Raw genomic sequence first — 14740 nt, 5'->3', positions numbered from 1 at the left:
ATATAATTTTGGTAGAGATAGGCCAGTGGGGGGCTCAGAGACCCCTTGAATCATGCTGTGACACTCCTCAAACACTGTTCCACCCAGGGTCCAAAGTGGTTTGTTGTTATAATGCTTGGACATGTTATTTGCTCTATTAATTTTGGAGAAAACCTGATTGTTACAGCTTGTGTATGGTATTGCTGACCTGCAAGACAGACTATATAGTTTTATAGAATCTTGTGGGAGTTGTGAAATAACCATTTTATTTTCTATTCCTTGTCAGGAATGTATTCTTGCCTTTTTCTGGTTCTTGAGCATTCTTTGTTAATGAAGACTTATTGGAGCTTTAACAGGACCTGAATCTGCTTTCAAAATCAAAGACAATACTTTAAAAAAAATCTCTATAAAGAGTCTCCTCCATAGTGCTCTTGTGGAAAATGGTGCCAGTAGGAATGTTTGGAATGTCAGTACTGTTGGAAATGAAAACCAAAACAACTATCCCAATATTTTATTTATAGATCTTTAAGAATGTTTATAGCTCTTTAAAAAAGAGGTCCTGAGATGAACACCAGGTTCCCATGAACAGCACTGTTTTTAAATGACTGGACTGTAAGTGGATAGGACAGGGTTTGTTCTTCCCAGCTGTGCAAATAAGTGCGTGCTTCTGAATGTACTGTAGGAAGCCTAAACCAGAGTAATGACCTTTGACATGAGGTTCAAGAAGATTTTGCTTTGGAGATACTGTGTTGTAATCACAGAGGATATTGAAGTTATGGTTTTGTGGCCACGGAGCTCATCTTTTCTCTGTGGATGTATTCTACTGATTGACTCACAAAGGAATATTCACCAATATGTGTAACTTGTGGCAGGAGCTTTTTCCTTTAAAAATCTTGGTAGTCAAGGACAATGTCCGTCTCCAAAATCTTTGTGAGAGTAAAGCACTAGAGCTTATGAAAGTGGATTACTGGTGTGCTATAGTTCTTGCTGTTTGGACTTCTAGGGAACAGGTCTGTTGGTGCCTTCTACTGGAAATCACAGTAGAAACTGTAGAAATGAAGGGGCTATTAAGAAGAAAGTCTTTTCTCTGCTGGTTCACATTGAGAATTACAGCTGAATTTTTGATCAGAAGTGTTTTGTTTTAACTGTTGTCCCAATATCTTATTTCATACTGTGGGATCATCAAGCCATTAATCAATATTTTATTCCTGGTGCTGCAGTACTAATCTCTCACATGCCTGCTACTTGAGAGGTGACTCCTTTTGCATTTGTTTCCTGCACAAGCAGAACTAACATGCAGCTCAGAAGGTGGTGTTCCCAAAGACAATGATGTGTTTTGGATAGTAGTGGGAAAATAGATATTACTGGGTGAAAGTGGGAAGTCAAGGAAAATAACCCTTGCTGCCACTACATTGTTTTGGGATTCACTTTGAAGGTGATTGAAAAGGAAAGAGCTGAAAAAAGCCAGATGTTAGATGAACTGAAACGAAGTGGACACATTCTTTTGGATCAAATGGGAAAGGGTAAGCAACTTGGAGTTTTTTCTATTTTGTGATTTAATCAGTTGAGTTGCTGGGAAATAATACTGAAATACTTATCTCTTTTCTTCTCCCTCCATTTTCGTTCCTTCATGGTTATTGTTCTGTTACTAGTAAGTTATGTGTTTTTTTTAATTAAAGCTTTTAGAAAAATATTATTATTATTCATTAATGTGCATGTGTTCATTTGCAGTCTTTTAATGTTTATTTTAAGAAATTATTTCTCTTTCAGTAACAATGCTAGTTAGATGCTTTCCAGGAAGTGGTTTGATTTTAAGTAAAAGTTTTAAAACAACTGCTATAGAGAAGTGAAAATTTTGAAGCCAAATTTAAACTTGATATGTATGTGTCTATCTCTTTCCATATTTTTATCTGTTTTTGTAAAAAAAGTCAGTGTTTTTAATGATGCAGTCACAGTCTATGGCTCAAAGGCAAGAGAGAAGTCTATATGATTGGGAAAATGATTGATTGCTAATTAAAACCCTTATCCATGGGATCTTATAATTGATATCCATGGAATTTTAATCTTTAAGCCTTGCCGAAAATCTTGTTTCATATTGAAAAAATTCCATCAGTGGAGTGAGATCTCTATATGAGATGTTTATGTCATCTATGTTCATGTCATCTAGAAGCAATCTTTTAGATCTGCTGTGCACTTGACATCTGGTGAAGTTGTCATCACTGGTAGCATTCAGACAGGAGAGAGGATGGTGTCACTGTCCTGCATAGTGACCAGCATCCCTTTTGGAAAATGCTGAATTCCAATGGATTTCTCAGCAATCAGATTTTTTTGCAGTCCAATGCTTTGCTCGTATGCCCCAATTTACTAAGAATGTCCAGTCCTCCCTCCTTGCTTACTGCAGCTGAAGCTTTTTACAGTGGGTGCCATTGCCCTGAAGTTGGTGGCTGAAAGCCACTGATTTGACTTGGAGTTTGGTTTATAAAAATTTTTAGGTGTTGCTTGTTTTCAAACTTGAGCAGAATGTAATCCTCCCTTCCTCTTTCTTCTGCAAACCCATTTAGCTGTGATATGATGGGTCATGGTATGAAATCAGCATGTGTTAACCATAACAAGAAATGCATTGTTGAAAAGCTGCTTTGTATCAGTGAAGAGTAAGGTCAACAATTTGCTTTCTAGTTGATTGTCATCTTAAAGGTTGAGATCTCTAGAAAATAACCAATCTAGAGCCCCTAATTTTGTTAGGGTCTCATAGTATGTTCTGTCCAGCTCAGGCTCGCAGCCTTTTTCCAGACCTAGGCCCAGCTGCACCTGTGTGGAATAATGCACAGCACCGGCACATTTGTGCCTACATCCATTTCTATCCTGGGGCAGGTACAGGCTGTGCCAGAAGGGCAGTGACTGCTCTTTGTGTGCATGCTCCTCCCCTGTGGCTGTGGCTGCTGTGTTGTTGGCATGCCAAGCCTGTGGCCAGCGTGTGAGCACAGGGACATCCATGGAGCAGGGTCATCAAGTGCTCTTGTGAAAGCTGGCTGGCTGCCCTGACCAGAGCTTTGGACTCTACTTGTGCTAGAGTGGTTCAGCAAAAAAAACCCTCTCTATGTCTTTCCTCAAAATTAGAGTATTTCACTCTACATTTTACTAGCAATATAAAGCTGAAATGGTGCTAGTAATAAGTATAGATTTATAGATATTGGACTTGGGATCAAAATGTTTTGTATATTAAAGTGAAAGTGCACTTGTATTTGAAGAAAGGAAAGGTTAAATGCCTGTTAATGAAAATGTGTTGCAGTTAATATAACAGTAATTTGTATAATCTTTGTAGAAGGACTTCCTACAGTGGATATAAAATCTGTTATGGAGAAAATTCTGTCGGGGTGGAAAGATGTGGTTCAAAATCTAGAAGAAGTGGCTAGAAAGATAAAGTACCAAGAAGATATAAATGCTTATTTAAAGGAAATGAATGAGCTTGAGAAGGCTTTAACTGAGAAGGATAACTGGCTTAAAAAAGCTTCTTCTTCAGCATCCCAGTCCTCAGCAGTCCTGAAAGACTTATGTCAGGTAAGTCTGGCCAAATTTGCTGATTTTGAATGGAAGCTGTCAGAACCACAGGATGCCCCAGTGGAGCTTGGCCTAGTTTCTAACGCTATGCAGTCAACGTGACTTGACTGGAAGATTTTGGAATCTGTCACAGAAGTACTTTAGTGTTGTCACCCTAGTAATGTGGATGAACTGTGCTGCAGTAGCATGCTAAAATCTTTGTGCTTGCAGTAAGTGTGAATTTTGGTTTTGTTTTTTCTTTTACAGCAGGAGTTAAGTCATCTTGTAAGCCTGAATCCACAGTTGGAACATCTGAAAGCCACCTGCAAGACACTCACCTCTCAGCCCATGCCTCCAAATTTTATTCAGGAGAACTTGAATGGTTTTCTTGATCACTTCAAATTGACTCGTCAGAAACTAGAGGATCGTCACCAACAGCTGAAAAAAGGTAAATAAACTTAAATACGTATATTAGCATAAAGCCTCCTGCTTACTTGTGTTTTGATTTTTTTTGTTTGTTTGTTTTGAGCTGACTGAAAACTCATTGAATTCTGGTAGAGTTTTTCTAGTGTTTATGCTAGGCTTTGTGCCAAACTGACAAAATTAATTTATTCACCTGGAAGGATGTGGCCTCCTCTGTGCACAATTCAAGAATCTATCATTCCATGGTGTTTAAAACAATTATGCAAGGATGCAACATTCCTGAAACCTCATTTAACTACTTAGCAAGACATATTTAAGGTGGATAATATAGCTCAGAAATCTGTCTCTCCCTGGCACTTACAGAAATAAATGTTCTGTAATGAAATTCTAGAAATGAAAAGTAGAATATTAGGAGAACCTTGTAAAATGAAAGTGTGCATGTGAAATTTATTCTTTTCCATAGCTTTGAGCACATTAGTCATACATAATTCCTTTTTAAAATTTCATCTTTGAAGTGATTTGGAATCTGGCTTGTTTTTCAGGCAGTTTCTACTTGGGTTGTTGTTGCATTATAGATTTCATTATGAGCATTCAAACCAGTCATGCTGGTTTTTAAAGAATTTTAAATGTAGTGCATGGAATATGTAGTTCTGGTAATACTTTAGAGCTGAATAGCAACAGCACAGACTTGTAAGAGATTTTTTTTTGTTAGTTTTTCTTTCAGAGTAATTTGAGGAAGTGTTTTATTAACAGCTCCAAATGGAAGAGCATTAAAACTCTATTCTGTATGTAGTAAAAATAGGCTCAGTTACTAAATTGTTAGGACATTTATACAATGTGTTGCACCAGGTCTGCATGCTTCAATTATATCTATGCAGAAAACTTGTATGAATGAAGTATCTGTCAGCCATGTTCAATTACAAGGGGTTGTTTTCATTCTTACTGTGACTAGTTATTATTTTATAGCTGTTTTGACTTCATGTACTGGTGAGTAATTTTATTGGTATTTTGGTAACTATATATCATGGGACAAAAATACTTTTTTTTTGTGTCACACATCACTTGAGGTGTTATTGATCTACTTGAACCAGTTATTGCTTGGTAGAAACACCGCGTATATTCTAACACATTAAATTTGTGTTTGTGTGTCTTTTGAATGAGACAACCTGCTGAGAAGGTATATTGCTGACGAACAGAGGGAAATGTCAGTTCAGGGTTTTAGCTGTTTATTTACAGTGTAGTTGAATTGCTGCAAGGTAAAAACTTCCAGAGCTATGTGACTGGTGGTGTGACTTAGGCATTTGTGAACTTGGCAGGCCTTGATTGACAGAAGGCCAGCTCCTCTTATGGCTCTTCTTTGAGCCTCTGGAAATTCCCCCATGGAGAGCTACTCACTCTCAACTCTATAGGCATTTTTTAGATGGGAATTGACTCAATATTTTTGTCACTGAGAAACTACTTTAACTATTTTCTACTCCTTCAGGATTTTCTGTCACTTAGTGGCAGTGCACCTATATGCCTCTTATTAATTTTTCCCTTCCCCTCTTTAAATTGAGCTGGCCTTCTGAGAAAAGAGGGCTGGATAACTCTGATTCTCTCAAAAATGTTGACTCATTTTATAAAAGGTAGGACAGTTCTGACAGTAAGCTGTTGAAAAGCAACCTGCTGAGTCAGAACAAGGCTTAGATTAATTTTCATGTGGGGCAGTAACAAAATTGCTTAGGAATCCAGGGCCAGAGAATGTGCATAACACAGTACAGGATTTATAGGCAAAATCCTGTTTGCCGCAGTTACTCCAATTGGCTGTTTTCATTCTGAAATGCCAGTGAGGTGCTGCCTCCTGCCTGGGATTCCACATGGGGCTGGATTGAACAAATTTTGAGATATGGTTGAAGATGGCAAGCAGATACTCCATCCAAACTTTAATTCCCTTTTAACGCTTCCTAGATGGTGTCTCTGTTCTGGCAACAGGCTGAAAACTGCTATTTTTATATATTTGTGTGGATAAATATATTAAAAAAATGTAAAAATGCAAGCAAAACGCAAGCCCACACTAATATGTTTTTTATATATACACACACACACATATATTTGTAAATACTAGCTTATATAATTCCCATATATTTTGTCGTATATAATTCCTATATATAGTGTATTTTTAATTTAATATGTAATGTATGGCTATTATATTTGCTATACTGTGTTTTCTAAATATAGCAGATATCAGTGTGTGTGTATTTGTAGATAAATAGTAGATATGCCCTAAGCTTAAAAATGCAAAATACGAAATTTGGGTGATTTATATATTTTAAATACTATGGATTATTCTTGGTATGTTAACATATAATTTAAATACTACTGATTCTACCACCCCACCCACCCAAACAAATTTAGCTGCTTAAGTTTATAAAAAGAATTTATGAAAATGGGATTGAGTTTGTAAAAGTTTTGGAAGGTTGTAATTGCATATTTATTATTATGTTCTATATACTTGCATGTTATATATTTAATATTTTTAGAGGAAAAACAATGCTATCTGTTGAAGAGGTTTTTAGCTCTTGGAAAGTTGATTATGTTCACATCTCCTATGATTTGAGTTCAAGTGCGTTTCCTTACTTTGTCTTTTGTTCCCTTTCTCTTTTGCATGGTCCCAGAGACAGAAAGGCAGCCGAGCCAGGAGTACGTGGAGTCCCTGCAGCAGCTGAGGGACGCACTGGGCGAGCTGGAGAGCAAGCAGCTCTGCATTGCCAGTGGCCTCAGCGAGCCCAGCAAGGTGGAGAGCGCCCTGCAGCAGGCCAAGGTGACTCTCCCCTTTGCACTGAGGAAGGAGGTTACCCCACTGCTGTCACCCTCTGTTCTCCTGCCTTGCTTTCAGTGGGGTAGCTAACACTGCTCAGAGGGGTGTCAGGGATGTGGGTGTGGAACCCACTTTTGGAGGTGGCTTGCTGAGTTATCAGGCTGCTGAGGGACGTGTCCAGGCGAGGGCTGGGTATCTCTGAGCCTGCAAGACTTCACAGCTTCTCGTGCTGCCTGTGACAGGAGATGGGGCTGAGAGCTGGGGCTGCTCAGCCAGGGGAAAAGGCAAAGGGCACTCTCTGGTGTGCATGTACTTCCTGTGCTCAGGAGTTGCAGAACAAATGATAGGCAGAAAGGAAAGAATGTTTATGTACCTCCTGTGTTCAGGAGTTGTAACACAAATGTTAGGGCTCCAAGAGAATCCCCCTTCTAGAGTCTGGGTTGGATCAGGTTGGTGACCTGATCCAAGGTCTGTTCCTCTGTTGCTGAGTGCAGTTGTAAGGAAAAGAAGGAGCTGGGAGCTGCACCTGCCTGAGCCACACCACAGTCATGCCTGTGCCTGGCCTGATTCTGTCCTGGGGCAGGGTGACCTCCTCTGACCCTGCCTCTGCCCTTCTGAAGGGACTGTAGTTTACAGGCTTTCTACCCTCCCCTCCAAGCACTGGGTAAATATATTCACCCAGGTGTGAGGGGTCTGCTGGCTTTAAAGTGTCTGAAGGTCAGCTGGTTAACAAACTCATCCTGCTCAGGTGTTTGGAGAGAGTAACTGTACTTCTCTGACCTCCAGACTGCCTATCAAAAGGAAGCTGTGCTTATAAAGTAGACAAAAATTTATAGATGACAGCAGCTTTGCAAATACCAGATACTGAGACAGGGATGTACCTCTCTCCAGGGAGAGAATTCTGCATCTCCAGTATTTTCCCCCCTTATGTTTGTTTGTAAAAAAATCAAATTCTTCCCTGCCTGCTCTACCACCTTCCACACTCAGAAGCATGTGTTTTTCCCTGTGTGGTGGCCTAATAAGGCTGCAGGAGCTGGAGGAGCTCTGGATCTCTGGTTGCTGGGTGCAGAGAGGTTGTTATATCCTTCTCTATTCAGCAGAGCGATGATTTTTGGAAGTCCAGTAAACAGAGTTGTTAGTGCTTTGTGTTTTTTTTGAACTAAGAGATTAAAACAAGCTTTGATTCTTTGGTTTTCTCTTTAGTGTTGTTTCTGTATTGTTTAAACGTGATGGAGATTTTCTGGTCCATATGCTAGATGAATTGCAATGGCATTTTGCCTTTGGAAGCTTGTCTTTTCCTGCTTCTGCCCAGTTTTCTTCAGAGACTAATTACCCTGAAAGGACACACTATGCTAGTGTAGGTGCTTTAACATTAGCATGTGACAGGAGAGGGGAACAAGCTGTATATGAGGAGCTGCTTGTGGACCTGGGATTAGTTCAGCTCTCTCTGCACTGTAGCAGGCACTGATAAATGCTTCATCTGTAGTCTCCTGCACAGAATGCTCTTGTTTTCTGAAACATACATTCCTCTTCCCAGTCTCATTGCTACCTCTCTACCTGTCTTAGAGGAATTGCTACATTTTCCAGGAAAAGAAACCACGATAAATGTAAAGTAGATTTGAGAACATGAACATTTTAAAAAAAGTCTTCCTCAGTAAAAATACAGCAAAATATGTATGCACACATCCTACTTGTACCTATTAAATGTATATACTAGAAAATTTAATCCATTAAATTAATAATAATTTCATGTGTTCATTGTGAAATTCTCTCAAGCAAATTTGAAGCACAGTAATCAAAGTGATGAGTTCAATGAAGTGGCAGCATTTTTTATGTTTTGGCTTATACCTTCAGCTGTTATTTTTCATATAGTAAATTAGCCCTTTCAAATCAAGTGACTCTTTATATCAGCAATGTCATAGTGAATGTACTCAGAATGTATCTTTCCCTGTAGCCCATCTGGGAAAGTAGTTTTCAAAACTTGAGTATCCAGAGCTTTTATTTGCAACTAAGAAATTATATTTCACTTTACAAAGCTTGGAAGAACACTCTCAGCCGGTTTGCATGTGCTTTTAAAAAGCAAACTTGTGGGGATGTGACCATACTGAGGCCCTGGTCTGTCTGCATTGCAGTTTGCTCTGAGAGTGCAGTGGCACAGCCATTGCTTTGTTGACTTGAGTGCCAGTATGGCACTGCACACAGGAGGTGGAGATGCCTGCGCGTGTTGAGCTTTGTGGCCAAGCTTTGCTACCCCTTCTGTAGTCTCTGCTGCTGCCCCAGTACAGCAGATGAAGGTTTTGCTGTTTAAAAGGTTGTTTGTACATCTCTACTGCAATAACTGCTGTAACTGGAGTATCATTCTTCATTGAGTCTGCACAAGTATCACTCTTGACCATCTGCATGATGAAACTTTTAATGTACTTGGATTTATATGTAAGTGTGTACCTGTTGTATGGCTAATACTGGAAGGAGGCTTTTTTTCCTTTTGTTATAGACAGTTTGTGAGACACTGGAAGCCCAGAAGCCCAGGGTAGATAAACTTGCTGAAGAAACAAAGGCTTTGGAGAAGCATGCATCTTCGGATATAAAAAACACCTATGTGAAAGAGTTCAAGGATGTGCAGAGACGCTGGGACAAGTTAAAGGCCAAGATTTTCAAAGATATTAAACTACTGGAGGAAATTATGCCCAAGTTGAGAATGTTTGAGGTAAAATGAAAGGATTTTTTTTTTTTTTTTGGCTTGCATAACTCACTTGATTTATAGACCTTTCTTTGTCTGTGTTCCTGGAGGAGTCCAGATGAAACTGATTGAGAAGTGGAATTTTGATGATCCACTAGTCTGGCAGAGGCTGAAAGCATATATAGTATATTTGTAGCAGCATAGAAGTGGAATTCTAATGTGTGCAGGATATTATTTTGTCTTCTAGCAGAAATACTTTTCACTTAAAATTAGTGTCCCTCTCTTTTTATAAGCAAAGGTTTTGCTAAGGTCAAGGGCATGCCAGCTGTGTTGTTAATCCCAGTAGGGGCTGATGATCTTCAGTGTGATTGGTGTCAGATGCCCACTAGTCTTAAAGTGTAATTCCATGCCTGCTACAGGAAACTTGCTTCTTCAAGTAAGGTTTTGGTGAACAGTCACGAAGAATTAGTACAAGGAAGTTAAAAAAGTGAATAAGGAAAATGCTTGGGTATAGTGACTTTTCCAGTTCCAACCATGGCCTTTGAAGTGACAGGAAGGACAGTTAAAAAATTAAGGTTACTCAGCCTTCCTACCTATTTTTTAAATATATACACATGCCTATGAAATTCTGCAAGACAGAAAATCCCACTGTTCTGAGAACAGAATTATGTCCTGAGCAAGATGCTAGAAACTTTCCTTTACCTTAAAAGGAAGTACAGAAGCCAAAAAAGAAATTATAGGAGAAGAACCAATGGAAGCAATTATTATATAGTTGCTTTATTAATATTAAACCATTATTATAATTATTAAGCAACTGAAAATGAAAGAAATACCTACTCGTGCTATCTGTTGAAATATGGGGCTTACATTGTGTTGTCTTATGAACTGTATTTTTGAGTACGCAGTTTCTGTGTTTTCTAAATGTTTTGTAAAGCTGTCAGTGGATGGACTGTTGTGTCATATTCCCTGATTTTTTCCTTTGGTACTTATCTATATGGAGATTTTTGTAGTCTAATACTGTATAAATTAAAAATGATAGTCTGGAACAAGTTGATTAAAAATGCTGTGGGCAACATTGGGCACACCAGGATATAACTTGTACTGCAGGAAAGATTGGTGTGGCAGCCTTGGTGTATGGTCCTGGTGCAGACGCCAAACACAAGATTACTTTGGAGAATGGCTAGGTAGGATCTCCTTGGCTAAAAAGGAGTTGAAGCACCTGGCTATTAAAGGGTAAAAAAGTTTACATGGGGGAGAAAAAGAAATGTTAATGTCCATGCTTGGACGACATGTGGTTTATGTTCAACTACATGCAAATATTAGTTTATTTTTAATGTTTCTTTTTCCCTCCCCCTAAATCACCTTTAAAAATTGATATTTCCCAAACCAACACTCCTCACATTTAGGTTTTTGAAAAGAAACAGTGTAAATATTTTCATTTTAACAGTGAGCAGACAGGTGAACAATGACTAAGATACCTTTGTTAGCCTGATGAGCATGTCAGTGGCAGATCTGCCTGTGAGTCCTGTGCTTAGCTGGTTCTTCTGTTATTTGTGATGTGATAGAGGCTCCCCCAAGCTGACAGTGCATGCATTAGTGACATGAACTGGGAGTAATGTTTTACCGGTAGACTGTAATACTCATGTGATGGGAGGAGTAGACAAGGCTCATTTTATCAGTTTTGCATCTTGTTTCTCCTGAAAGAAATTTTCTTTATCTTGTATTCTTTTATCATACCTCTAGTAATATATGGCTTGCTGTGTCTTTGATTATGTATCACTCTCAGATCTTTTAAATCTGCTGCATGGCTGTACATCATGTGGTTTTTCTAGGAGTGAACAAGTTAAGATTCAACACATTTGATCTTTGTTCCTGCCTGGAATAGATGTCAGAAACTGATTCTGAAGAAGTGAAGATCTATAAGGAAGACCTTATAGCAGCATTCCAGTACCTAAAGGGAACTTTTGAGAGATGGAGAACTTTTTACATGGGCTTGTGGGGACAGGACAGGGGATAATGGGCTCTTAACTGAAAGCGGGTAGGTTTAGATTAGATTTTAGGAAGAAATTCTTTATTGCGAGGGTAGTGAGACACTGGAACTTGTTGTCCAGAGAAGCTGTGGATGCTTCATTCATGAAGTGTTCAAGGCCCATTTGGATGGCATCTAGTGGAAGATGACCCTACCCACGGCTGGTGGGTTGAAACTGAATGATCTTTAAGGTCTATTACAACCCAGACCATTCTGTGACGAGGATGTTCATGTCTAAAAATTGTGAACTCTTGTACATCAACAGCCTACACTGGTTATTTGACTGACCACTGATAATTATTTACCGGTGCAATGTAGGAACATTTACTTAATTAAACTTTGTAGGCTTGGTTTGTGATTCAGCAAGTTATTTAAATGTGTGTCTAAGTTTGAGTAATCCCACTTAATTATCTTCAGCTATTTATGTAAATAAATATGTAAATATGTAAAAAATGCTAAATTAGTTGTGTGCTATAGTGCCTTGTCAAAAGGCAGCCTTTATAAATACATGTTTTTTTACATTAAGCTATGGTTCACTGTTAAGCATCATAGGGCCTGTTTTTTAGAAAATTATTTTCAGGCTAATCATCTGCAGGAAATTCCATCAAAATGGAAAAGGAATGAAGAAAATGCCATGACTTTGACCTCTAATGGTAGCAGTGATCTAAAAATAAACATGGACTTAGTCTAATGGGTTTTCATTAATGCAGATATTTTTTGAGAAACAGTGTGTAATATATTGATCTTGAAAACACTGTTAGTGTAAGGTTTTTAAGAAAATGAAGTGTATGCTTTCCTCCTCTGTGACATGCAGAGTTAGAAGGTGAAGCTGATGAGCTGTTCTATGATGATGATTGTGTCAGGATAGATGATATCTATCAAAAACTCCAACCAAAGAGTACAAAAATATTGAGTAAAAGTCCAGCTATATTAATAAAAAATGTCAGCCTCATAAATTGGTTGAACTAGGGGAAATAAGAGCCCTCTTTGTATTGGTTTTGTTTGTAAGGATGATTTGGAACATCCAAGACTGCATGGGAAGGAGATGGCAATGCCTCTGTCTCCTTTCTTCCCTTCCTCCCTTCCTACCTCATTGCAGGGTATAAGAACTGCCAATTGTTAGATCACATAATTCTGAAATTGGGTGTGTTTATTTTTTTTCCCCAAGAGTTGCTCTAGTGAGTACAGTATTGTACTATTGCCTCAAACAGCTAGGCTTTTTTTTTAAATTTTAGTGATTAGTCGGTTCCACTGCATTTTTTTCCTTTTATATGTGTCTTGCTTATGCAAATAGCTTTCTCAGCATGGTTTCTACCTGAAAAGTATGTTTAGCACTGTCCACTCCTCTTTTCCACATTTGTATTTTCATAGGGCCCTCTCTTTTCCTTTGGAGTACAGTTTTCAAACACGTGTGGAAACAGTCATGCATTTTTTTTATCATAGTTTTTAGGCATATTTCCAGCCTTCAGCCAGGTCCTTCATGTGAAGAATAACCACATAATTCTTGAAACCATGCTCTCCTCCTTACCTGGTCCCGTGCTTTGATGTGATGGATCGCCTGGAACAGTTCAGTGTCACTTAAACCATGCTCTGTGGATGGAAGAATATCACTATTATGAATTTAATATTCATATAAGTTTGAGAACAGAGAAATTTAGGATGCTCTTCTTCCCCCCAAAAAGCCCAATAAAACAAACTCAAAAATTAAACAAAAGTTGGTCTGATTCCAAACTAAGACTATGCCAGCTTTCAGCTTGTAGAACACCCTTTGCAAGCTGCTAGAAGTTGAAGTGCAACAGCCATACATTCTTCATCACAGCAATGTATCAATGTTCTTTACTCTATTTGATTTAGACTGACTCTAAAGTTGTTCAGAAGTGGATGGATGGAGTGAAAGACTTCTTGATGACAGAAAAGGCTGTTCAAGGGGAAACTGAAGGACTTCAAAGGCAACTTGACCAGTGCACAGTGAGTTTTGCTCTTACAAGGAGTCTTTTGAAATAACAAGTAGCATCTCTTCTTTATTATTTTTCTTGTAATAAGTACTGTTCATAGCACATTAAGGCCACAAAAAAAAATGTTTTATATTTCTTCAGGGCATGTTTGAGTTGATTTCCTTTTTTTGCAGCTATAATATTTTGTGCTTTTTTAAGGTCTTCGCTGTAGTCATAAATACCTATCTACAAGTTTTTCCTCTATAAAAGGCTTATATATTTTTCCCAATTTTTTGTGATTAGGGAATTGGATCTGTGGGTGAAAAGTGCCTTCTGCATTAAATTTCCAAGTGTAGTTTAAAAGTAAGAAGCAAATAACTGATCAAAGTCCTAGAGTTTAGAATTTTGCAAGGAAGATTCCTGGCTAGTCAGTGTCACATAATGATCACACTTAGGTAGAATTTTGTCTTGTAGTGAGTAATTTCAGTGTACCTTCAAATGCTTTTTTCCAGGAGAAGAATATAAATTGAGGTACACCATAAAGAGAATATTTAGTGCATGTAATCTTCAAACTTGTGTTGTTTTGATGTTGACGGTTGGCATATGAAAAAGTTTACGCTGTGTATGGCAAGCTGTACTTTGTTCTTCGGTTGCATAGTTCTGATATTTTGAATCACTGAAGGATTATTTTAAGCAGTCTGGTATTGATCTGATCACAGCATTGATCTGCTCCAAAAACTTTCTCTGGAATAATTAAAAGTTGCAAAATTATCAATAAGGTTATAAATTAATGTAAAATCTTGCTGAAGAACAATATTCCTTTTCTCTGATGTGTGTTTAGATGTTTATCAATGAAATGGAGACAATTGAACCATCACTGAAAGAGATGAAAGAAGTAGAGGCTGCTTTAAGAGCTCAGCCTATTGCGAGCATAAATACTTGGACAAAGTCTAGGCTAGTAGACTGCCAGACTCAGTGGGAGAAGCTGAGCAAACAGGTGAGTTCTCCATGTGTTCCTGGTGCTTGCTTGTTGCTGCCCTGCGTGGTTGTGTGTCATTGTGAGGATTGAGAGGAGGTGAAGCAGTGAAACAGTGGGATGGGAATGTTTTACTTGATTCACTGTCAAAGTGGCTGAAGCCCAACTTGAATGCACATGTTTCTTGGTACCTGACTGGAAAGAGCAAAATAAACTCTATAATTGTTTGTAATTAAAAATTAATTTGTTCACTTGGCTTTATGCTGCTCTTTCTGGAGAGTGTGGGAGGACCTTTTTTTCTTGTTTCTGAAGACTGGAATATTATGCTGTCCCTGTGTAATTTTTATTGGTTTCCAAGCAGCTTTGAAAAACAAAAAGCTATAAA

At 38.3% G+C, this 14740-nt stretch overlaps 1 protein-coding gene across 1 annotated transcript in view; it reads left to right on the top strand.

The window, feature by feature from the left end:
* UTRN (utrophin) overlaps positions 1 to 14740 on the top strand; it is a 309333-nt gene that overhangs the window by 61797 nt on the left and 232796 nt on the right. Inside the window, exons 18-24 of the mRNA XM_054279111.1 lie at positions 1415 to 1502; positions 3302 to 3537; positions 3784 to 3964; positions 6594 to 6739; positions 9231 to 9443; positions 13300 to 13413; positions 14221 to 14376. Coding sequence (XP_054135086.1) covers positions 1415 to 1502; positions 3302 to 3537; positions 3784 to 3964; positions 6594 to 6739; positions 9231 to 9443; positions 13300 to 13413; positions 14221 to 14376 — 1134 coding nt within the window. The remainder of the gene's footprint in view (positions 1 to 1414; positions 1503 to 3301; positions 3538 to 3783; positions 3965 to 6593; positions 6740 to 9230; positions 9444 to 13299; positions 13414 to 14220; positions 14377 to 14740) is intronic.

The sequence above is a fragment of the Melozone crissalis genome, unplaced genomic scaffold, assembly GCF_028551555.1.
Source record: "Melozone crissalis strain CALT ecotype California unplaced genomic scaffold, PUWL_Pcris_2 ptg000027l_1, whole genome shotgun sequence".
Lineage (NCBI taxonomy): Eukaryota > Metazoa > Chordata > Aves > Passeriformes > Passerellidae > Melozone > Melozone crissalis.
This window is presented reverse-complemented; position numbering and strand designations above follow the sequence as displayed.